Genomic DNA, 23580 nt, shown 5'->3' on the forward strand with positions numbered 1-23580 from the left:
ATCCTCTGCTCGTCAGTTGGTCGTTTAGCGTTCAGAAGAAGACATATAATTAATGAGTGTCTTGGTCCTCTCACAAGAGCCTTTGTCGGTTGCTTTTTGTTGGGTTCTATAGCTAGCAGCTATGGCATCTTCTTCAAGAGGTCGAGAATCGGATGAGAGACCCCATGTTTTAGCAGTGGACGATAGTTTAGTAGATCGCAGACTCATTGAGAAGCTCCTCACCAGCTCTGCATGCAAAGGTAATGAACCATTCATTTGTTCATTCCTTCCCCTTTTTTTTTTTCACAGGTTCTCAGGCTTCTTCTTGCTCTCTCTCTTTCTGTATAATTCACTCGCTCAAGCCACTACCCTTTTGAAAAAAAAAAAAGAAGATGTTTGGCAAGTGGCAACCAAGCCTAAAAATCTCTTCAAACCTCACAAGTAAAGTCAGTATAGAAACGAGGATGGACAATGGATCGTGGGCGACGTTGTCAGAGTAGTGTTTGTGGTTATCCTTTACTCACCATCCGACCCGACCCCAGCCCCAACCCCAACCCCAACCCCAACCCCACCAGTTACGCCGCTTAAATGATGCCATAGCTTCGGGAAGATTAGTCCGGGTGGCAGTAGTACGGTATATCTATCGCTTTTAACAACATCACGCCTTGTGCATGTTTCTAATCTGGCAGAAAATTGTGGGCTTGATTGAGGTGACGGCTTGCGTATCTTTAACCAACCATTTTTGACAAATTGACATCAGTCCTTCCTAATACTCTGCTTGGTTATTTACTGCTTGACATGTCACATGTAGTAGTAATTAATTGTTGGCTCATTTTCCTGTAATAGTAGATACTAGTAGTAGTAGTTTATGTCGAATGTCACGGGGTGTGATGCTTCCTAACCCCAATTTCTGGAAAGAACAATAATTTTGTTTTGGTTCACTGAAAAATCCTCCTCAACAAGATCTTCAAGATTCATGCCAACTAATCCTGAAAATCACAACTGCAAGGGCCGAAAATGGTTTATTGTTGGGCATCAAATGAGTTGAGGGCAAGAAGCGAGCTTAAAAAATGCCAATTTCTAGTAGAAAAAAATATACACTTGTATTTCAAATGCCAATTTCGCACCATGTAGATCGTACAATAATTCTGCGCTGAATTGGTCCCCGGTATTTTATGTGGTAGTTACGACTGCAGAGAACGGGCAAAGGGCTCTCGAGGTCTTAGGCTTGGGAGATGGACAACACGCCAACAACTGTGTAAGTAGAAAACTCCTATAACCTTGCTTTTAAGTTGATAAATAGGTGAATGAAATCTGCAGCTCTTAATAAGCAAGTTATACGCTTCAATCTTTTCGTCAATGCTACAACTTTTTTTTTTTGGTTGATATGGACTATTACTTTATATTTTTCTAGCTCATTTTTTTCTGATGACTGCAATTGATTGATACATTTTGCAGGTGTCAGAGATAAACTTGATAATTACCGATTACTGCATGCCAGGGATGACAGGGTATGAGCTATTGAAGAAGGTCAAGGTGAGCCATATTTCACTTTATGCATTTTCAAAGCAAGCAACCAGATAATTGGTTGCTCTCCTCTCGTTTTTATAGATTGGCAAATTCATGACGAATGTCTTAACATGTTTCGTTACTGAACAGGAATCATCCAGACTCAGAGAGATACCAGTTGTCATAGTATCATCTGAGAACGTCCCAACCCGGATTAAGGAGTAATAATCAGGCTGCAAATTCTACTAATTTTAATCTAAGTGGCACATGAGGCAAATTTAATAGCGTTAAAAGTTTATGCTTAGAAAGAAACCCAGAAATATACGTGAAATCAACTCTGACATGCCTCAATTCTTGTTAATTCAAATTAGGTGCTTGGAAGAAGGAGCTCAAGAATTCATGCTAAAGCCTCTCAATCAATCAGATGTAATGAAATTGAGATGTTATATGATGAAATTAAGCTACCCATCCAAAGGACAGCTCTGCATTGGGAGATAAAAGTTAGCAACTCTGAAATGATGGATTTGATAGAAAGAAAGGTATTAGGTAGGCAGAGATTTGTATCAACATCAAACTTGTTATCAGTTGAACAATCCTCTTTTGTATGTTCATATTTTGTTCCATTAATATCTAAAGAAATTTTAATTTAAGAAAATGTTCCAAAGCAATCTCATGAGGCCCCAAAAAAAAAGGGAAAAAGAAATAAATTCTGCTTGCGGCCCATTCCTTTTCCATTCACTTCACACTAATCAAAGAACTGCCAGTCAAGCAAGAGAGTAGTATTGTGGACAAAGCAAAGTCATGCCAAATAATCTGAGGTCTAATTGCTCGTAAATATCCCTTGACAAACTTTTAGCAGAAGAAAAAGTTGTAGGGGCAATGCAGGACAAGCCAAGGAATTCAATATGCTCAAAGCTTCAAGCCTTCTTCCCCGTTACCTTAGCAGATGCTTCCTTCAGTACCTGAATGCAAAGAAGTTGCAGGACACAGCTATCAAGCGTCATCACCTGGCATGTTGACTCAATACTACTTTTCTCCTCACTTCCTGTCCTTTCTTCATGCCCAAATCCTTCTTCCAGATTTGCTAGTTGGGAAGAACAAAAGACAGCTGATTAGCAGTCTCTGCAGATTCGACTCTTGCCAATAACACAACATACAATAATAAGTCAGTTCAAAGATAAAAAAAAAAATAGTAGATTTTACTTACCTCCGGATCCAGTTTGATGCAAAAAAGAGCTCTGAGCAGTAAGCTGACATCTAACCACAATGAAGAATTAATTAGGCTAATTTAACGTACTCTTTTTCCTGCGAAAGAACAAGATTCTGAAGGTACAAAACAGATTTTATGCTATTCACGTACTTAGCATCTACATGGGACGAATTGCCATCAATACTTGAAGTAGCCCCAGATGGTGATGCATCTTCATCTTGGAGACAATCCGTTTCTTTCACATTCTCTCCGGCTTTTGAAGTCCCATTAGTGAATTCCTTGCAATTATTAGACTTGTCTTCCTCATCAGGCGTACAAGTACACTTCCGACATCCTGAGGATAATTTTGAAGCCTCAGTAGTGGATTCCTTGCAATCACTAGACTTGTCTTCCACATCAGCTACATAGATAAACTTCCCACATCCTGAGAATAAGCTTTTTCTGCAGCGGGAACGTTCTCTCCAATGCTCCAGTTTTCCATGTTCAGATACAGGGAGATCAGAATGTTCATCTTCCTCCCTGGTAATGCTTTGCAGTTCTGATTCTGGAAAACTGTGACCATGCATTGACTTCTGAGGTTTATACCCCCTATTGCAGTGCTCAGAAAAATTTAGCATACTTGACACTGGCGTAACTTTTTCCAACTTACGTTGGTGGGAATCATGTTCTTCTGATGTCAGGTTGCAACAAGGTGAGCAATCAGCATGCACATTGGTACCTCCGGATGTGCCAAAGAGATCTTCAATCCAAAGTCTGGAGCTTGGATTTGTATCATATGTCCTGGGATAAGGATTATGACGTGAAATTGTCTTGCCAGGATCATATGCTCCCTCAAACAATCGGCCATTCTCTGATTTCAACCTCTTCTCAGAAGTCATTTTTGAGTTATCAGCTGGTTGCGATCTTGATGAATTTGAAATCCTTGTAAGCTTTCCTTGCTCATTTGTGTTGTCCCCTTGCTGGTTAATCTCCAACTTATTGCAGGTTTTTACTCTGCCATGCATAATGTTTTCACCACAGATGTTCTCTGAGCTACCAAAATCAGCACTTTTCGGTGTCTGTTTCTCAGTTGAGTTCAATGTGCCTTTCTTCGATACACCCCCCACTGAAAAGAGAATCAAAAGGTATGTATAGTGTATTTTGTAGGGTGATAATTAAGCCAAATATCTACTGCACCACTAAATATGACCTGCGCTCGACGAGCATGACTCCTCACTGTCAAGAAATTAATCGAGATGAAATTAGTTTATAGAGAAACAGAGGCATATATGACATTTCCAGACAAGAACAGCCAGGTATAATGACCTCAGCAAACTCAAATTGTCTCTTGTATCTTCAGTTTTGAAGCATGACCATGTGGGTTGGTAATCAATATCACCAACATCATGGTCTCTGTGAACTGGAGATCTCCTGCCAATATAAAAGTTATGGAGTTTAGTAGAAACGAGCATGCTGGTGGAGATGGGCTATGTTATTGAACTTTCTTACCATGTCATCTCCGGAATTGTGGAATCATGAAAGTTCTCTGAGTTCTGGCGCTTCACATATAGCTCAGGTGAATCTGAAAAAGAATAAATAAATAAAGAGAGTAATAAAGAAAAGAATAAAAAAGGACATAAAACATGGAGGGGCGATCACTAACTGATAAACATGCAAGTTTCTGGTATGATCTAAACAGTAGAGGAAATGAAGACAACAGAACAACAGACTCCAAAATCACTGAAGGAAGACTGAGAACAAAAATTAGAAAACTTGAGAATGAACTCCATAGCTGAGAATAATAAAGCACCTAATAAAGAAAAGCAGCCAGCAGCTGAGGAAGTGCAGAATAGCTAAATCAGAATTAACAAATACAATAAAGACAACCAAAGAATGGGACTGAAAAGCACCTCTATGTCCGAGTCTCTTTGATTTTCTCATTGTAGTCCTACACAAACGCAGTAAGACGATTAATCTATATCAGATGGTACTATATGCTTTAGTCAAATATAGGTCAATTCCTGTATGTAAAACCTGCTCTTCTGTCGATAAGAGCCTTGAAAAGTAAATTCTTCACTCCTGCAGTCCATGGTATAATAATCATCAGAAGCATCTTCTTGATCCATCCAAATGTTGCAAGATGAACCAAAAGCACTCTCGTCAAGAATTTTGCCAGTTACAGGCCTACAGGTTGCTGGATGACATTAAATAAATAGTAAATTAAAATTTATTACATTAGAAGAGCCTGAACATGAAGCAAATGGGGATGCCAAACAAACAATGAAGCGCATGGTACAGCATGTTCAATAAATATTTAGACCACAAACCCAATTTTTTTACTTCTGTATATAGGTGTTTCAAAACTCTAATCAAGACTAGCTAATACATCTCCCATCTCCCCCAAAAAAACAGTTTGCATTAAGAATGACAATGCTTCTTCAAACTGATGTTAATAGCTCCCAAACTAAAGATTGACCTTAAAGTCCTTCCAAAAAAAGATGCAGAAATATGCATTACCATCCCAACTGTGCCTATTTCTCTCTGTTTTGTGGAAGAATGGTTCATCATTCTGAAAAAGATCAGTAAAACCATTATCATTGTCATCAAATATTGAGAATTCTCTGGTGTCCAACAAATCTTGCTTTGGCTTGCTGAAAGAACCCAAAATAAATGTCCTTTGATAACAGAAAGAGGCTACCACAAACTTTTAATAAGGCACATTCAAACTTCCTTGCATCATAGGATCCTTAATTTATCCAAAATTCAAAATACTTACTCCATGATATCAATAATTACAAGGAATGCTGGAGTCAATAACAAACGAAACATCAAGAGCCATACATGTGGAGGCAGAATGCTGAAAAAAGCATGTAACTCCTTTTAGCAACAATTTTCAGAGCTACCATAATGTCATATCAAGGCACCTATATATAGCTCTTTGTTTTAAAATCAACAGGTATTAAATCACAAAGACCAACACAGATAGAAGTCAGCAACAAAGATCAAATGCAATAAAAGATGTTTATAAGTTTTTCTCTATTGTGATACTAGGCACAGATAGCACCCGTTAGTTTCACAGATAAGCAAGAGTACAACATAATAAGATGCTCCTTTTAGTTTCCTTACTGTAAAAGCATGATCATATGTAAAATTGAATAAAAGAAATCCCGTCCAGGCACTCTAATTGAGAATTGGTAAGAAAAGCTCCAGTAAAGAAATTTAAAACTGTTGATAAGATTTAGATTATATATTCACACAGATAAATTTAAATTTCAGACAAACATCACTGCTAAATTTAAGTTTCAGATGAACATCAAGAAAGAATAGAACATTAGAAACCTTTGCGAGGGATTAATGACTAGAACTTGACACTTCAAGAGGGAATTTGATATGAAAATGAAGCATTGACTCTTTTGACAACGAGATACCATGTTACTGAATATAGATTTCAATACATAGTTGACGAAGCAACCTTTTGACAGTAGAAATTAGGCATAAGCATTTGCCTTACCAATTCAAATTCAAGGTTAACCAGCTCGCTGTTAAGGTTGAACGAGTCAGCAGGCCTCATAGCTTTTGATGGTGGAGAGCAACCATGCAAGAAGTTTCTGCAGTCAAACAGCACAAACTCACTCTTCACACAATGCTTCAACTGTGGCTCTTGAGAGATTAACTATAAAAATGAGAATAAACCTATAACTCAATGATGCTTATGAAGAGGAAGTTCTGAATGCAGAGGCGGAAACTGAAGTATTTATGACAGCAAATGGTGAAACAGGAAGGGTTTTTCTAATGATGGATTTTGATAAGCAAGAATATATTTGATGGCATGACAATGGCATCCTCTACTAAAGAAACTATTATGAATGCAATTCCATTAACCATCCATAAGGGCTTGTGGATGCCTAAGCAAAGAGAAAGCATACAAAAGATAAACATCAAAGCAATACATTGATTTAAAATATCAAAGCATACATTAGTTGAAATCCTTAAGCAATGCTAGTTATATGAAAGCTACATGAGTTAAGCTCTGCCCCCTTTCTTTTCTTCTCTCTCCTCATTCACCACACTTTTTCAGAGTCTTCCCACCCCCTCCTCCAGTGCACCTCCCCCCTCTCCTATCCATCTTTCCTCTATTTGCTGCTATCATGTTTGGCGGTTGCTGATCAAGATGACCTCTGCATTGATGGGTTATTTGCCAGTGTTTACTGGGACTTGGCAGACAAGATAATGAAAAAGAAAATGAAGTATTGGAAGGAAAAGGTGGTCACATTGATGTGTTGTGTTAGCGTATATTCTACCAAGACTCTATATCATTTTTCTGATGATGAAATATTATCCTTAAAAATGAAGTAGATAAAAATAAGATTCTCCAAAAGCAAGATTATAGGAAGATACTGTAAACCATTGCATCACTTAACATGATTTGACCACATGACACATGACAAAACGAGGAATTTTAATACCTCAGGTATGTACTAGGGCCACATAAATACATTGGCTTAGTATTAAGAGTTGACTCAGAAGTACTCCACTTTAAGCTAAAGTATTTGATCTAATGATTGAGCTCCAACAAGCCACTAAGTTAGTACAATATCCAGGTTGTCAGAATTTGGCATAATATGTGGGAAGATATTCAACTGAATTAATGCCAAAAGTTTGTCAGACTTTGTTTGCATGGGATTTAGATCTAACACCACCACTACAAGTCAGATTAGTTTGTCACTGGGTCCAAATTTAGTCTGCACCAATTTTAGTCACTTCTCAAAAGATTGTTCTCTGTATCACACTAAAGATATCTTACCTGCCATGCACCTCTGGTGCACGAACTGGCGTATGAACTGGAGTCTCCATTTCCACTCTACCAACACCTGATAACCAAGTGCACATTCAGTTACATTGGTGCATCATGCATCATGTATGTTCATAGAGATCATAAATGCTCAATATGTGGATAAATCTATTGAACAAAGTAACGAGAGTGACACTGATCTCAAGTGACAGTGGGTAGTAAAAGATTAAAGCAAGCATTAATCCTTTCCAATTCTGAACTATCATTAATTTTAGCCAAAACACGCCTGTTTGCTGAGAAAATTTTCTTTTACTTCTAATCACATGCGTCTGCAAATACTCAACTAAGCCAGACACGTATAGAACTCAAAAGAAAATTTGACAAGCAGCACAAACTGGAAGCTTACAATCTTGGTACTGAAAAATGTAGTTTCTGTTTCCTTGTTGAACAATTAAACTTATTAGGGAATTGCATTTTCACAAATAAGGATAAGAGAAAAGTAGAATTATCTGATCAGGTTGTACATTGTACCTTCAATTGAAAATGCAGCATGAGCTTCACGTTCTAAACTTGAACCAGTATGGAGATTTGGTTCATCATCTCCAAGTATGTCCATCATACCTAGTTCTGTAAACAGTTCAGGAAAGGAAATTACATAATTAATGCAAAGATACGAGATCCATATAGCTCTTTACTTGAAAACAACGATTGGATGGTTTTGACTCCAAATTTTGCTTCTGGCATCCCTTCTTTCTTTTCTGACATTCAGTATACCAGTGCAGATTGTAAATGTAACTTCATAAAATGATATATATTCAACCAAACTTTTGTTACCTTGATACCCTGGGACCATTTTTATATGATTCATCTTGTCATCATCTGAGTTGAAAGTTCTTGCATCTTTACCAGAAGTGCTAACCAACATCCTGATAGCATTGCAGGTGTTAATTATGCTCAAGACTTTCCAAAAAAAAAAAATCAGCAAGCATGAAGATCAATAACTGCTTAAACTTGGCAGTCCAGAGTGGAGAACAAGTATATCAATGACTACTCAATAGCCAGCCAAGATTATTTTGTGATGCTGAATAATCACTTCAGAATACTACCAGTTGAAAGAATACTTGTGAATGCGAATTTTAAGATATAATTGACTATTTGTAGTTTTAATTACTAAACATTATTTTGTGAATATACTTACGTCTTTGCGTATGAACTGCCTGGTTGATAGCTTGATGAAAGTCCTATAACAACACAAATTTGGGTACTATTATCTCCAGCCCTCAGATTAGCAGACAAGCAGAGAAACTTGATCAAAAGAAAAAAAATTTAATTAATTTGAGCAGCATACTTGCTTCCTCAGCTTCAGAGGGGCCGGAAGGTGTGAATTTGTTAGCTTGAAAACATTGTATTGATTGTGGACACTTGAGTGCTTGATAGTTCAGAGCATGGTGCTCTGTTTCATCGTTTCCTTGCATGGTAAAGAAAGGACTCAGGAAGCATACACAGACATGTCAATTTCATCAAGGCATTAGGCAACTTAAGCATGAGACGTCCAGATCAGACACATAGGATGACCACAGCACCCAACAAGCAATAATGAAGTAGAGCACTCCTGAAGTTTTCAAGTCTAACAACTTTATATTCAATGATAGTAATTAACAGGTTCTAGATATAATGATGCAAATGATTTGCTGCTCTAGTAGATTCACTACCAACTGATGGACTTCAGTCATGCTAAGTCTCATCAGCAGAATTAAGTACAGGTGTAAGCACCCAAAGGGATAGAAGTCATTAGCTATACTCATTTAAAGTCACTAACCCAACTACTTCTCACAGTAGCACAAAAATTGTAGTTTACTAGCATGCAGTATTTTATATTTAAGGAGGAAAAGTAAAACAATAAAAAGATCTGTTGAAGTTTAACCGAATCTGACAGTTGACCAGGATCTCCTATCCTGGGAAATGGAACTGTTAGGTAAAAGAAATAAAAATGCAAGCATGCCCCATCATTGTTTCCCATAAAGTAGCTCAAAGGGAGAAAAAAAAAGGCAGCCCGTAACCCTTTAAGAGTTGGACTAGGAAAAAAAACAAACAAACCTAAAGGGTAATTTGACTTGTTCTGTTGCACAACAGTTGATAAGTTCTGAAAACTTAGAATATCCAGAGATCTACTATTTTCAGCATGCTGCCCATGGATATTGTGCTCCTCAGAATCTTTCCTCCCTCCGGTCGCTTGCTGTTGCCGCCTTTTCTGCTCAAAGTAGTGTTTTTGCCTGTAATATTAAAGAATATGTAGCCTATATTACTAATCACCCAATAAAATCCTTCAAAGTTCTTGACAAGCCATGACATGAGCAGAATGTACATTTGACAAGGGCTTAAAACTGTTTAAAAACAGTAAGAACCATAATTTCTAATTACCTTTTCTGCGTTGACATTCTTGTCTGAAATTTCAGCACGCCCCAGAATCAGAAGGTTTTATTCACCCATATATGAAATGGAGAGGAGGACAAAAAGATTAACATGTTGAACTGCACATAAAAAAGCTCAAAGATGTTCCACCTTGTCAATCTATATAAGTGATGTTATAGTACAATCATATAGGACTTTCAATATCTTAGATGCAAGCAATTGTTTCAAAAACTTTTCATCTTTTTAAATTTTTTGTTATTAAAAGTGCAAAGTTGTGGAATGGTTAACAAATTTTAAACGCAATCTGACTTGTTGAATGCAACTTCACTCGAAAGTGCAATATTTTTCAAGCAATACAGCTTCATGATCTTGTTTTACATGTTTGTGCTCATGCATGTCTCACCCTTTTTACTTTCTAGAAACAAAACTGAAATGATTTCCTAATCGAGAATTTTTAACAGGAAACAGTGGCAGAAATTTTGACCGTTTTTCAAGATTAATCTAACGTTTACAATTCAAAAAAATAAAGAAAAGAAATTTTCACTAAGAATTAACAAAATAAAATCTAATACGACATCAGACTTACGGAAGTCACTTTCCGCCGAGATCCGCCCATCCATTGCAACATTTTTGAATATTCAAATATCTTTCTAAAGCCACAACCTATACAAACACCCAAAAGCTGGAAAAAATAAGTAAACCAAGACAATGAGACTAGCTACGGGGAAATAACTTAATACCAGCAACTCTGGCAATAGCACCATATATAATTAAGCTCTGAGTTCAAATTCAAACACAAAGCTTGCCAAAATGTGAAATTAGTAATTTAAAAAAATTAGTCAGCTACACTAGCTTATTAACGAAAATAACAGATAGGCATCATTTCTACTTCTTGTGTTCACGAATCGAAATTCTGTATCAATGCAAGCAGTTGAAATCAAACGGGAACTAGTATACAGTAAATTTACTTGGGTCCTTGATTGTTACAATAACAAACTTGGTGATGTAAAATCAGGATATTCTCTAAAACCTAACGAATCACTGGTTAGCTATTTCGCTTTTAGGAACTTAATTACTTCAATTCCATAGGTATCGATCACAATCCGGAAGCAATCACGTAGACGCGAGTATGTAGCGGGGAAGGTCTCGGTAGTAGTTAAACAGAATTTGAGGGAGGTTTCCGGAGTCGTAAATTACCTAGGCGGTGATTTCACCGCCAAATAGAAACCGAAATGCAGGACAGCAGGAGATCGACCGGAGAGATTATGCCGCTTTCTATCAAAATGCCGGCGGAGAGAAGTATCAGTTTGTACTCCTTGTTTAAGTGAGAGGGGACGCGGGAGTTATTTCGTGCTGAACGTTTCCAATTACTATGACGTATTGAAGTGTTTTATTCTTTTGAGCAGCTACCACTCGACGTATTGTTTGCAACAAAAATAAAATAAAACTTCTAACAATTTCATTGATTAAAAAAAAAACTTTTTCCCCTTAATTTGTACATCCATAGGGTGTGCTTTTTCCATTAATATAAACTAAATTTTGTTAACTAATCACTTTACTTTAGCACAACTAAGTTATGATTATATTTTGTTTGATTAGTTAGTGAATTTTAAGGAGACAAACTTGGCTTCTTAAGTATTGAGTAACTTGGCATATATTTCAATTCCGCAGGTCAAGGATAAATAAGTCTTACAAATTCTATGATGTTTTTTTTTTTTGGAGAATAATTCTATGAAGTTCATTGTGTATGTCGATAGAGTTTCCATGAACCTTTTTTTGCCACATTTACCCATAAAATGGCCAAGCTATTCATGAACGATGTAAAATTTTGTGATCAAATTGTAATTCGTTATTAACTACTTGTATAGTTTCGTAACAATAATTGAATATCATTTATGGTATTCACATGAACAGTAATTGAATTCACACTACTATTGTGAAGTTGTGCAAATAAATAATAATGAATAATGAACTATAACTTGGTTCATAAATAGTTGTATTCTGCCATTTTTTCCAATTATACATGTTATGAGATTATTTTTCTTGCTAACAATTAGGATTGTTAATGAGGTCGGTGAGGATGGCCCTTTCGGCCGGGGTAGCCCGAAGGCTAACCTCGGCCGAAATCACCCCGGCTGTCCTCCGTGGGCTTGAAGCCCCACTATCTCATCACCTCGGTTAACATTATAGCCGAAGTGATCCCTAGATCTCCGATGTCAGTGCAAATGCTGGATGTGACCCCTGACACTTCTGACGCCTGGCAGAAAGCTGCCCTGACACGCCGCCTGGACCGGACGAACATCCCGTCATGTCTTGTCATAAAGACCGGTCAAGTCCACCAGATGCACTGACCATACCAGATCTCTAGGGACCTGTGATGGTGGTTCTTCTCTCCCATCTGTCCCCTATAAATATGGAACGCCTCTACTGACAAGGACGACGGCCAAATTTCTGGTAAAGGCATATTAGCTTTCTTTATATTCATTACTCTTTCATTCCCGAACTGATTTAAGCTTCGGAGTTACACCGGGGACTTTAGTCCCTCCTACAACTTGAGCAGGTGACCACGCCGCAGTGACTCATCTGAGATAGGAACTTCCCTCAATCCGGAGGACCCACTCCAGCAGGTCAGAATTTACCTCTTCAATTGGCGCCGTCTGTGGGAACGCAAAGACATTAGAAAATGAAGCCTGCGCGTTCTAAGAGCAGAAAAGCTCTCACTATAGAGGCTGAGCAAAGCAATGCAGCTCAACCAGAGAATATTTCTGAAGAACAGGGGCCCCCGAGGGCTCCGCCCGCGAACGAAGAAGCCATAACCCGTATAGCCGAGTTCGTAACTGAGAATCCCAATATTTTCGAGGAATTGGGAAGATACCTTAAGAGGCAAGGCAAGCAGAAGGTCGAATCCTCCAAAAGGAAGTCGGACGGATCTCCTGAAGACTCATCCGAAGAAGGGTCAGATGGGAGGCGCCTGAGCCGAAGCGCGTCGAAACGGGCTTTCTCTAAGGCCACCTCTAAGGTAGCCTCTATTACTAAGGCCTTCTCTCGAGGGCTCTTAGGGAGACGACCCGCGGAAGAGCCTCGGCCCTTGGGAAGACCTGGGGTGGATTACATGAGAGCCCCACCCTTCACTGACGATATTAATGAGGAAAGGCTTCCTCCAAATTTCAAACTTCCATCGATACAATCTTATGATGGCCGAGGTGATCCCGAGGATCACATTCATGCCTTTATCTCCGCCTTCCGTCTGTACTGCATTCCTGATCCCGTCATCTGCCGGGCTTTCCCCGTATTCCTTCAGGGCACGGCTCGAAAATGGTTCGCAAGTTTGGAACCTAGGAGCATTTCGACCCTGGGGGAATTAGTGGAGAGATTTCTTCACCGGTTCATCTCTTCTCGACCTACAACTAGGACCTCGGCCTACCTGTTGAGTATGCAGCAGAACCCCGGGGAGTCACTTCGGTCGTACGTCCAGAGGTTCAATGAGGAAAGTGTACAAATACCTGACCCTAGCGAGCAGGTTACCATAGCCGCCTTCACCCATGGGCTCGTGTCCGGGGTATTCAACACGGGAATTCATAAAAAATATCCCCGCACCCTTCACGAGCTGTGGTCAAAGGTGGAGAAGGGCATACAAGCCGAAGACCTCAACCGCATGAAGAAGGAGGTCCAAGCGGCGCGCCCGAGAGTTGACGCCAGGAAAGGGAATGACTTCGGCCGAAGTGACGCGAAAGCGGGAGGTGGTTTCCAAAGTCCTGGCCGGGACCGCCGCAGCGTGTTCGATAGGATCTCCAAGGGGAAAGCCCCCATCCCTGAGTCTGACCTGACCCCCTTGAACACCTCCCGGTCTCAGGTACTCTCCGTCATGGAGCAACACAACCTCAGGAAGGCACCTCCCAAGATGTACGGTAGCCGGGATAAGAGGAACTCGAACCTCTACTGCCTGTATCACCGGGACATCGGGCATGAGACTGAGGATTGTAACGACCTAAAGAGGGAGATCGAGAACCTCATCCGTCAAGGTCATTTAAAGCAGTTCATTCGCCGAGGTGACCAACGCCGAGACAACCGCCGTGACGGACGGGGTGACCAGCGCCGAGACGAACGGCGGACTTCACGGAGCAGTTGCCGACCTCCTGAGGATCTTAGGGAGGCCAAGAGGCCTCCCCGAGACGGATCATCAGGTCAGGGGTTGGGCTACGGACCAACTATCGCCGGGGTGATCAACACTATTGCCGGGGGTCCGACGGGGGGGGATAGTCAAAACTCCCGGAAGAGGACCTACAGGCAAGCCCATCCGGAACAGGCCGAGTCAAGCTCTCGCCTGGCCGAGGTTATTACCTACGGGCCTAGTGACCCCGTTCCAGCTGCCTCCAGTAGTCACGAGGCCTTGGTGATTGAAGTTCTCACCAACAACTATATTGTGAAAAAGGTCTACATTGACCCGGGGAGTTCAGTGGACGTCATGTACCTGCGCACCTTCGAGAGCCTCAAGTTGGCCAGGGAGAGTATGACCCCGGTGAGAACCCCCCTTGTAGGGTTCGGGGGACACATTGTGCACCCTGAAGGGATGGTGACGCTGACAGTAACTGTGGGGCGTCATCCCCGCTGCAGAACCATCCCCGTTAACTTCGTGATAGTTAAAGCTGATTCGCCTTACAACCTACTCTTGGGACGCCCTACACTTAATGTTTTGCGAGCAGTGTATTCCACCTATCACCTAAGCTTTAAATTTCTCACTCCTGCTGGGGTAGCCGAAGTCAGCAGCGACGTCTGCGCTGCCCGAGAATGCTACCTCGCCACCCTCCAGGCAGCTTCCCCATCAACTTCCGAAGTAGGGACTGAAAAGAGGTCAAATGTCCTCTCGATAGACAGCATCGATCCACGGCGAGCTGAGGAGGTGCCGAGGCTGGAGACGGGGGATGAGGTAGAAGAATTCTCTTTGGACCCCACAAAGCCGGAACAAACGGTTCGTGTCGGCACCCGATTACCCAGCCTTGTCAAGAAAGGCATGTTGGACCTTCTCAGAGATTTCCGGGACGTCTTTGCTTGGAACTCGGAGGAGGTCCAAGGGGTCCCACATCACCTCATAGTACATGAGCTGAATGTCGACCCCCAAATCCGCCCGGTCAAACAGAAAAGAAGGCACCTCGGCCCTGAGCGTAGCCGAGCTGTTAGTGAAGAGGTGGACAAGCTCCTCCCGGCGAAGATTATTCGGGAGGTCCAGTATCCAACCTGGCTGTCCAACCCGGTCATGGTAAAGAAGGACACTGGGGCCTGGAGAATGTGTGTCGACTTCACTGACCTCAACAAAGCCTGTCCTAAGGACTGCTATCCATTACCCAAGGTGGACACCTTAGTGGACTCAGCAATGGGTTTTGAGATCCTCTGCTTTTTTGATGCCTTTAAGGGGTATCACCAGATTGGAATGAGCCCGGAGGATCAGGAGAAGACTGCCTTTTACACCGATCAAGGCACGTACTGTTACACTACCATGCCTTTCGGATTGAAGAACGCCGGAGCCACGTATCAGCGCTTGGTTAACCAAGCTTTCAAATCTCAGATCGGCCGGACTGTCGAGGCTTACGTGGATGATATCCTTCTCAAAAGTCGAACCACCTCCACATTCCTTGCCGACCTGAAAGAAGTTCTGGAAGTCCTTCGGAGGACACGAATGATGTTAAACCCCAAGAAGTGTGTCCTGGGGGTCACATCGGGGAAGTTTTTGGGCTACCTCGTCTCTAGGCGAGGCATTGAAGCGAATCCAGATAAGGTGAAAGCAATTCAAGAAATGTCTCCACCTCGGTGTGTTCGCGATGTTCAAAGACTGACCGGTCGGTTGGCCGCCCTAAACCGGTTCCTATCCCAGTCGGCCTCTAAGGCCCTGCCCTTCTTTAAAGTCCTCAAAAAGGCCGACAGCTTCTCCTGGACTGAAGAGTGTAAGCGGGCGTTCGAGCAGCTCAAGGAATACCTTAACCACCTCCCAACACTCACCTCACCTCGCCCCGGGGACAAATTATTTTTGTACTTGTCCGCTGCAGCCGAAGCAGTGAGTGCTGTGCTAATAAGGGAAGAAGGTGTCCAAACACCTGTGTACTATGTCAGTCGGGTTCTCCGAGGTCCGGAAACCAGATACACTCAAGCAGAGAAGCTTGTGCTGGCCTTGATCCACGCGGCTCGAAGGCTCAAGCCCTACTTCTTGGCTCACCACGTCTGCTTGAGGACAGACCAGCCACTCCGGCAAGTCTTGTCGCGACCGGAAGCCTCTGGGCGCCTCACCAAGTGGGCCATTGAGCTGGGAGAATACGACTTATCATATGAACCGCGTAAGGCGATCAAGGCTCAGGCCCTCGCAGATTTCCTGGCTGAGCTTACTTTCGACGAGGTGCACGTGGCCACCTCGGCTACTACCCAGGCGCCCACTCCGACCACCCCCGAGATTCAGCGCTGGACCTTACATGTGGACGGCTCGTCCAATAGTGGGGGAAGTGGAGCCGGGCTGCTCCTCGAAGATCCCCAGGGAGAGGTATGCTCGTACGCCCTCAGATTCGACTTCGCAGCCTCAAATAACGAGGCTGAGTATGAAGCGGTCATAGCCGGGCTGCAGTTGGCTCGTAGGCTCGGGGCTGCACACATCCTGGTCTACAGTGATTCTCAGCTCGTCGTGTGCCAAATACTAGGCGAGTACGGAGCCAAGGAAGAGGTAATGCAACGTTACCTCTCTAAGGTCCTCCAGCTAGTGGCATACTTTGAGTCCTTCGAGATCCAAAGAATCCCGCGGTCGCAAAACAGGAGAGCTGACGCTCTCTCCCGGCTCGCTTCAACCTCTTTCGCCGACCTAAACAAGACGGTTCTCGTGGAAGTCTTGGCCGAGCCGGGGTATAGAGAAGACATGGTATACCCCATTTGCCCTGGAGACACCTGGATGGGACCATTAGTCCGATTTCTTAACCAAGGTGAGCTCCCTGAAGACCGTGCCGAGTCACGAAAGCTTCAACGTAAAGCAGCCCGGTATACCCTCCGACAGGGCCTCCTGTACAAAAGGTCCTACCTCGGCCCCTGGCTACGGTGCATTACTCCGGAAGAAGGCAACAGAATTCTTCAGGACATTCACGAGGGACTCTGTGGTGCTCACGTCGGCTTCAGGATGCTCGTGAAAAAAGCTCTCCTACTCGGGTATTTCTGGCCCACTATGAGGATGGATGCCCAAGTTATGGTTCTCTGTTGCCCTTCTTGTCAACATCACGCCCCCGAGCACCACCAACCGACTAATCTAATGATCCCGATTACCTCGCCATGGCCATTTGAGCAGTGGGGAACTGACATAATCGGTCCATTCCCCAGGGCTCCGGGCAATTATGCCTATGTGGTGGTAGCGGTGGATTACTTCACCAAGTGGGTCGAAGCCGAGCCTCTGAAAAATATCACTGGTTCGGCGGTCCAAAAATTCTTCTGGAAGAATGTGGTTTGTCGCTTCGGCCTACCCCGGGTGGTCATCTCAGATAACGGCCGGCAGTTCGCCGACAATCCTTTTAAGGCCTGGTGTGAAGAGCTCGGGATCAAACAACATTTCACCTCGGTCGGACACCCCCAAGCTAACGGACAAGCCGAAAATTTCAATCGAACCCTCCTCCATGGCCTTAAGACCAGGCTCCACCGGGCTGGATCGTCGTGGATGGAAGAGCTTCCTAGTGTGCTGTGGTCATACAGAACCACGCCGAGGTCAGCCACCCAAGAAACTCCCTTTTCCCTGACTTATGGATCTGAGGCTGTCGTTCCGGCTGAGTTTATTACACCCAGCCCACGGATGGCCGCGTACGCTGCTGAAGTCAACGAGGAGGAGCGACGAGTTGACCTCGATCTTGCCGAAGAAAAACGCGATGTGACCGCAGCCAAGGTTGCTACCTATAAAAATATCCTAGCCAGCTATTACAACGCTCGGGTCAAACACCTAAGGTTCAGCCCGGGAGACCTCGTACTCCGGAAGAACTCGGTTAGCCGAGCTGAGCCCCTGGGAAAACTCAATCCCAAGTGGGAGGGACCCTACCGTGTTGTTGAGTCCAGCCAAAATGGATATTGTAAGTTAGCTTACCGAGACGGTTCGCGGGTGCCCCGAACTTGGCACGCTGAGAATCTTAAATTGTATTTCCCTTGAAGGGGTATGTATTGTTGAATCTCATCCCATTGTTATTCCTCACTTATTCTCCTTTATCTTAAGTGAAAAATAAGGGGACAAAAACAATAGTCAAAGGAAGAAAAACAAGAGAAAACCAAGCTTGAATTAGCAAAAAGATATAAGAAAAGCCAAGGTCGTGTATGACCCCGGCTCAGAGAACAAAAGTGAGGGGCCGAGGTCATGAAGCCAAAGTCATTCATGACCTCGGCCCATCTATTACAAAAATGAGTGCTTCTAAGCACTCCCTACCCTGGCACTCTGCCCTGCGGTCTCGCCCCCGGTCTCGGCATCTTGTTGCGCCTTAGCTCCTTCGCCGGTCTGACCTCCTTCAGCTCCCTTACTGGTTTGGCTCGCTTCAGCACTATCATCATCCAGCTCAAATTCCAAAAGCCACTTGTTGAACTCAGCCCGGACTTCGGCTAGGTTCTTCCCGGTTTGAATGCCTTCGGCGATGCGGTCACAAAGTTCCTTGGCATCCTCATTGTAGTGTTGGGTACCCTGGAAGGACTCTAGCTGCTCAGAGGAGAGGAAGGGTCTTGCCTCGGTGATAGCCGAGGTGTATCCAAACATGAAACTCGGTCGGCTGAGCTCGCTGAGGTCACGGGTGAAGGATTCTGACTTGCGGAACGCCTCCACGGCCGTGGTCCCGGCTGTGTTGATGGCCTCCTTGGACGATTGCGCTTCTTGAGCCCTTCTCTCTTTCTCCTCGTCAAGCGCGGTGATCAGAGAATTGTTCGCGACTACGGCTCTCTCCCTCGCTGCCTCGGCTTTATCTCGTTCCTGCTCAGTGGCCTTCAGCTTCTCCTCCAGGTCGGCAATTTTCTTCTGAAGCTCGGATGGTGACTCGTAAGTCTCTACAAAGTCCCCGAAGCGCTGATACATCTCAGCAAGGAACGCAGTGGCAGAAGCCCAGGAAACTGCGGCGCCCTGCATCAGCTCGTCTGGCTTGAGCTTCCTGGTGTAAGTGTTATCCCGCGGAAGGACTGTGTTCACCAGGAGCTCGTGCGCCACCTGGGGATTTTTGCATCGGTCATTCACATTGACCTCCCACTCCGGGCAAAATTGTACCCCGGAGTGCCTTTTGTCTTCCCCGGCTGCGACAGAGGGCACGTTGTGGAGGTTGAATAATGATGACCCCGAGAGGGGATCACCCTGGAGAATAGTCGTACCACGACCTCGCCCCCGAGGCGGAGTGACCACTGTGACTCCCTGGGAGGGAATCCCCACCGGGATGGAGGAAGTCTTGGATCTGCCAGGTGTGCCCGAGGTGTGCGAGCCCTCGCCTACGATCACCACGGCGGGCTCGCGAGTGCCTGCTGCCGAAGCAGTCTTCTTGGCCGTCCTGGAAGAGGTCTCAGCAGTGTCCTTGCGTTTCTTCGATGGCCTCTTCGCCACCTCGACCTCCCCCGAAGTGATCAGGTCGGAGAGTTTTGTCACTACAAAGAGGGAAACAAAGTCAGTTAGAATTCAAAAAGAATAAATAAAGAAGGGCAATGGGAAAGTACAAGGTATCTTGAGCCTAGAAGATAATAGAATAGGGTGATCTGGGCTGATCAAGGCTCGACTGAGCCCTCCCTCCACGAGCACGTTCTCAGGGAAGTCCCAACAGTTAATCTTGAGGCCCGACCCCACCAGTTTTTGGAAGTTGCGTTCTTCTAATTTGCCTGGGGAAGTCTCTTTGACTGAGGTGGGAGGCCTCCACCAGAATCCTCTAGGGAAGTCCTCAGCCGGGACGAACATGAAGTTGTTCTTCCACTCCTTTATCGAGCTCGGGGCATCGTATACTAACCTCGGGACCTTGTTCCCGAAGTAAAACCAACCCTTTTCACTCCCGCTATTCTTAAGTGAATAGCAGCGGCGAAAGAGGTTGACGGTGGGCTCGACCTTCTGGTGTCGGCAGAGCAGCTGAAAGCCGACTAAGACGCGGATAGCGTTCGGGGTGAGTTGAGTGATCCTCACCCCCCAGTACCTCAAGCAATCCCGAAGGAACCTCGTAGTGGGCACTCTGAGCCCGGCCTCCAACTGCTCCACATATATCGCCACCCTTCCCTTTGGTGGCAACGCGGCGGATTGGTCCGGCTGTGGAATGTAAATGCCGTAGTCCTTTCTCCAGGGGTATTTACGAATCACCCCGGATACAGAGGCTTGCGACATAGCACTGCGGAAGGCTGGCATATGGCCATAATTCATTGTGGCCACGTTGGGGGGAGTGGAAGGCTCCTGCACACCTTCGTCCCTGGGGACCTCATTCCCGAGGTCATCATCGTACAAGACCTCAGGGTCCACTTCGATCTCCTCGGCCTCTTCTTCCACAGCCCCAGTTCGGTGGGATGCCTCAGCTCCTCCCCCGGTGTCGGCTGTAGTCCTTACCTCGGACGGGCCGAGCCTCCCTGCCTCCGCACCTCCGCCATCGGACCCAGTCCCTTCCTTGGAGGGGTCGGGCCTCTCTGCTTCGGTGAAATCTGGCCTCACTGTCTCTTTGTGCGTCCGAGCTGTTCTAGCCATTGTAATAGAGGGAGAAGATGTGAACTTACTTAGGAACTGTGAGGTGAAAAGACTGCTGAAGAAAATTTAGGGATGATCTTGCCGAAGTGAAAAGACGAAGTGACGAAGCTCTGGAGTGATTTCTGATTTTCGATAAAGCAGGGAGCGATAAAAAGGAGCCCTATTTATAGGCAACAGGGGGAAGCTGGAGGGGCGCGATCCTTGGGATCCCCTGAGGTCCTCTTTCTCTCCCCTCATTAATGAGGAGACTGTTCACCTGACGCTCGATTTTCGGACCCGACGTTAAAGCTGACAGCCGTCCTTTCACTCCTTTCTCAGTCCCATCCCCACTGCATCGACGTGTCACTACAGCATTCCGTGCCCCACACGCTCGTCAACTTCGGAAAGATCTGACCCCGGATGATGGCGACCTCGCCCTTCCCGAAGCTTGGGGGGCTTAGTGAGGATGGCCCTTTCGGCCGGGGTAGCCCGAAGGCTAACCTCGGCCGAAATCACCCCGGCTGTCCTCCGTGGGCTTGAAGCCCCACTATCTCATCACCTCGGTTAACATTATAGCCGAAGTGATCCCTAGATCTCCGATGTCAGTGCAAATGCTGGATGTGACCCCTGACACTTCTGACGCCTGGCAGAAAGCTGCCCTGACACGCCGCCTGGACCGGACGAACATCCCGTCATGTCTTGTCATAAAGACCGGTCAAGTCCACCAGATGCACTGACCATACCAGATCTCTAGGGACCTATGATGGTGGTTCTTCTCTCCCATCTGTCCCCTATAAATATGGAACGCCTCTACTGAAAAGGACGACGGCCAAATTTCTGGTAAAGGCATATTAGCCTTCTTTATACTCATTACTCTTTCATTCCCGAACTGATTTAAGCTTCGGAGTTACACCGGGGACTTTAGTCCCTCCTACAACTTGAGCAGGTGACCTCACCGCGGTGAATCATCCGAGATAGGAACTTCCCTCAATCCGGAGGACCCACTCCAGCAGGTCAGAATTTACCTCTTCAGAAATCTTTGCCAAATTCCGTGCACAAAGTGAATTGACATAATCAAAACACTACTACTGCACACAAGCTCTCATTGTCTTGTTTGATTTTAACACTTGGAACAAGTACTTCTTTCTTCACCTTGGCAAATAAAAGATTAGAAAAAGAAAGTAGAGCCTGCTTTATTTTTTCCACCATGGCAAATAAAAAATTCGAAAAGCAATAAAATTTGAAATTAGATTAGTTTGGGTATATTTTGCAAAACAAGATAATTTGGAAAATAGACTTAAAAAAGCATCATTGGAGATAAATTTTGGAATTGAATCACTTTGGGAATATTTTTTGAAAAGAGTATTATTTTGGGGAAAAAAAAACTTAGTTAGTTGTTATTGCTATATTCTCGTGTTTTGGTTTGAAACGTTTTTGAATAGATATTATAATGTTACAAAACTTTATCCAACTTCGGATTTGATTTTAAAGCAAGACAAATTACTATAATACTTTTGGTCCTTCACTGCAAAGCTACATAATTAGTCATTATCTTGGCCACCATGCCATGAGACATTGATTTAGCGATTAGAGTTTAAAACTGAGTGCAAGAGATCCTGGGTTGAAGTGTCATTATATTTGAATTGTTGATTTTTGATTTAGCAATTAGAGTTTATAACTGTGAGTGCAAGAGATCCTGAGTTGAGTGTCAGTGTATACACTATCAGCATTGGATGAATGATAACTATACAAAATTTGAATTTGAAATTTAATTTTTGCGCACATGTCATAAATCCAACGATGATAGTGTATATACTGTCAGTGTAGGAAAGATTTACTCTTAAAGTTAAAGTAACTAAAGTAAATATCCTTTAATTAAATGTGAGACCATCAATTGACCAAACCATTTACCCATAGATTAAGTTAGGTGGAATAGGCGCAATTTTATGGTAGTTTGATTACCAATTTGTAATGGGAAAAAAATGAATAACCAAAATACAATGACGACTATACGAAAGTCAAGCGACCTTAATTCACGTTGCCAAAAAGAGAATGCATTGTACCTTAACGATTAATCAATAAATAATAACCAAAAAGAAATGTGCTTAGGGATCAAATTATTTTCATGAGTGCCTCAAGAATCCATATAGAAATTAACTTCCACCGCTGTGGAACCATTGGCCAAGTAGTGTCCTTTAGGCGAATGAGCGTGTTTGAATTACTATTTTTTTTGGAGTTTTTATAAAAATTTGTACTTCAACAATTTGATGTATATGAAAGTGAAAAGGCGATTGGAAAATATAATCATAGAAAACGTAAAAAAATTTTTAAGAAAAATTGAAATCAAATGAACTTTAAATTTTACTTGGACATGAACTATCCTTTCTAAAAAACTTGAACTTGGCAAGGAGCTCGAGCTGGGGAGTATGTGCCTAGCAACAATTGAATTCAAATTCAGATGATGGATTAAAATCTAAGACCCAATTTAGGTGGACTAATCGGAAAAACAATTAGGGTTTTAATGTATTATGATTAGCTTTACAAAACACAACGATTATGAAAGTAAAGTATAAATAGGTTGAGAAAATGACCTTATTTTTTATTTTAATTCTTTTCTTTCCCTTCATTTGATATATTTTAATTCTTTTCTTTCCCTTCATTTGATATATTTCACAACAATAATATCACACAAAATAATCTTTCTATTTCCTCTTGCACCATTTAGCAATACCATTTTTGTAATTTTCGTCTATTATCGTGAAAATTTTTAGCTGTTAATTCTTAAATATTTTACAATTTTTAAGATATACAAAGAGCTAGAGTTGATTGTAGATTTTAGTTTTAATTTGACTTTTTTTTTTAATTTTTGCATTGGACTAGCAATAATGCGAGATAATGTTCATACGCAAAGCCAAAGAATTTTTCTTTTGTTTGTTACCTTATTGCGGAGGGGGAATAGAATATAGCAAAAGTTGTTTATATGCAAAGCCAAAGAATTTTTCTTTGCTTGTTCCCTTCTCGTAGACGAGGAATTTTTTT

At 43.3% G+C, this 23580-nt stretch overlaps 3 protein-coding genes across 4 annotated transcripts; 2 read left to right on the plus strand and 1 right to left on the minus strand.

Moving 5' to 3' along the window:
- LOC113753705 (two-component response regulator ARR17-like) lies at positions 1-2147 on the plus strand. 2 transcript variants are annotated; one of them, XM_027297929.1, is made up of 5 exons: positions 1-239; positions 1164-1237; positions 1438-1515; positions 1639-1709; positions 1860-2147. In XM_027297929.1, the coding sequence occupies exons 1-5, from the start codon at positions 122-124 to the stop codon at positions 1984-1986; spliced, it is 468 nt and encodes a 155-aa protein (XP_027153730.1). In that variant the 5' UTR covers positions 1-121; the 3' UTR covers positions 1987-2147. The 2 variants fall into 2 exon arrangements, with proteins under 2 accessions (XP_027153730.1, XP_027153731.1); XM_027297930.1 differs by having other exon boundaries at positions 1176-1237.
- A 9-nt stretch (positions 2148-2156) lies between these two features.
- LOC113752134 lies at positions 2157-11197 on the minus strand. Its single transcript, XM_027296267.1, has 20 exons — positions 11079-11197; positions 10468-10544; positions 9891-9913; positions 9567-9742; positions 8818-8937; positions 8668-8710; positions 8304-8395; positions 8001-8096; positions 7482-7548; positions 6189-6285; positions 5454-5554; positions 5195-5328; positions 4712-4871; positions 4588-4625; positions 4187-4259; positions 4004-4108; positions 3888-3913; positions 2849-3803; positions 2696-2745; positions 2157-2572 (listed from the first exon to the last, which is right to left on the minus strand). The coding sequence occupies exons 2-20, from the start codon at positions 10507-10509 to the stop codon at positions 2406-2408; spliced, it is 2565 nt and encodes an 854-aa protein (XP_027152068.1). The 5' UTR covers positions 10510-10544; positions 11079-11197; the 3' UTR covers positions 2157-2405.
- A 1367-nt stretch (positions 11198-12564) lies between these two features.
- LOC113752135 lies at positions 12565-18036 on the plus strand. Its single transcript, XM_027296268.1, has one exon. It carries the CDS (start codon positions 12565-12567, stop codon positions 18034-18036), a length of 5472 nt encoding a protein of 1823 aa, XP_027152069.1.
- Positions 18037-23580: the final 5544 nt, after the last annotated feature.

The sequence above is a fragment of the Coffea eugenioides genome, chromosome 11 (genome assembly GCF_003713205.1).
Source record: "Coffea eugenioides isolate CCC68of chromosome 11, Ceug_1.0, whole genome shotgun sequence".
NCBI lineage: Eukaryota > Viridiplantae > Streptophyta > Magnoliopsida > Gentianales > Rubiaceae > Coffea > Coffea eugenioides.

Bases quoted from the DNA above. Each gene is read 5' to 3' on its own strand.
- LOC113752134 (XM_027296267.1), bottom strand. From the start codon at position 10,509: ATGTTGCAATGGATGGGCGGATCTCGGCGGAAAGTGACTTCC. The intron at 9,743-9,890 runs GTAATTAGAAAT...TTAATATTACAG, and splicing joins AGAATGTCAACGCAGAAAAG to GCAAAAACACTACTTTGAGC. The intron at 2,573-2,695 runs GTAAGTAAAATC...CTTCCCAACTAG, and splicing joins GCATCAAACTGGATCCGGAG to CAAATCTGGAAGAAGGATTT.
- LOC113752135 (XM_027296268.1), top strand. From the start codon at position 12,565: ATGAAGCCTGCGCGTTCTAAGAGCAGAAAAGCTCTCACTATAGAGGCT.
- LOC113753705 (XM_027297929.1), top strand. From the start codon at position 122: ATGGCATCTTCTTCAAGAGGTCGAGAATCGGATGAGAGACCCCATGTT. The intron at 240-1,163 runs GTAATGAACCAT...TTTATGTGGTAG, and splicing joins CACCAGCTCTGCATGCAAAG to TTACGACTGCAGAGAACGGG. The intron at 1,516-1,638 runs GTGAGCCATATT...GTTACTGAACAG, and splicing joins AGCTATTGAAGAAGGTCAAG to GAATCATCCAGACTCAGAGA.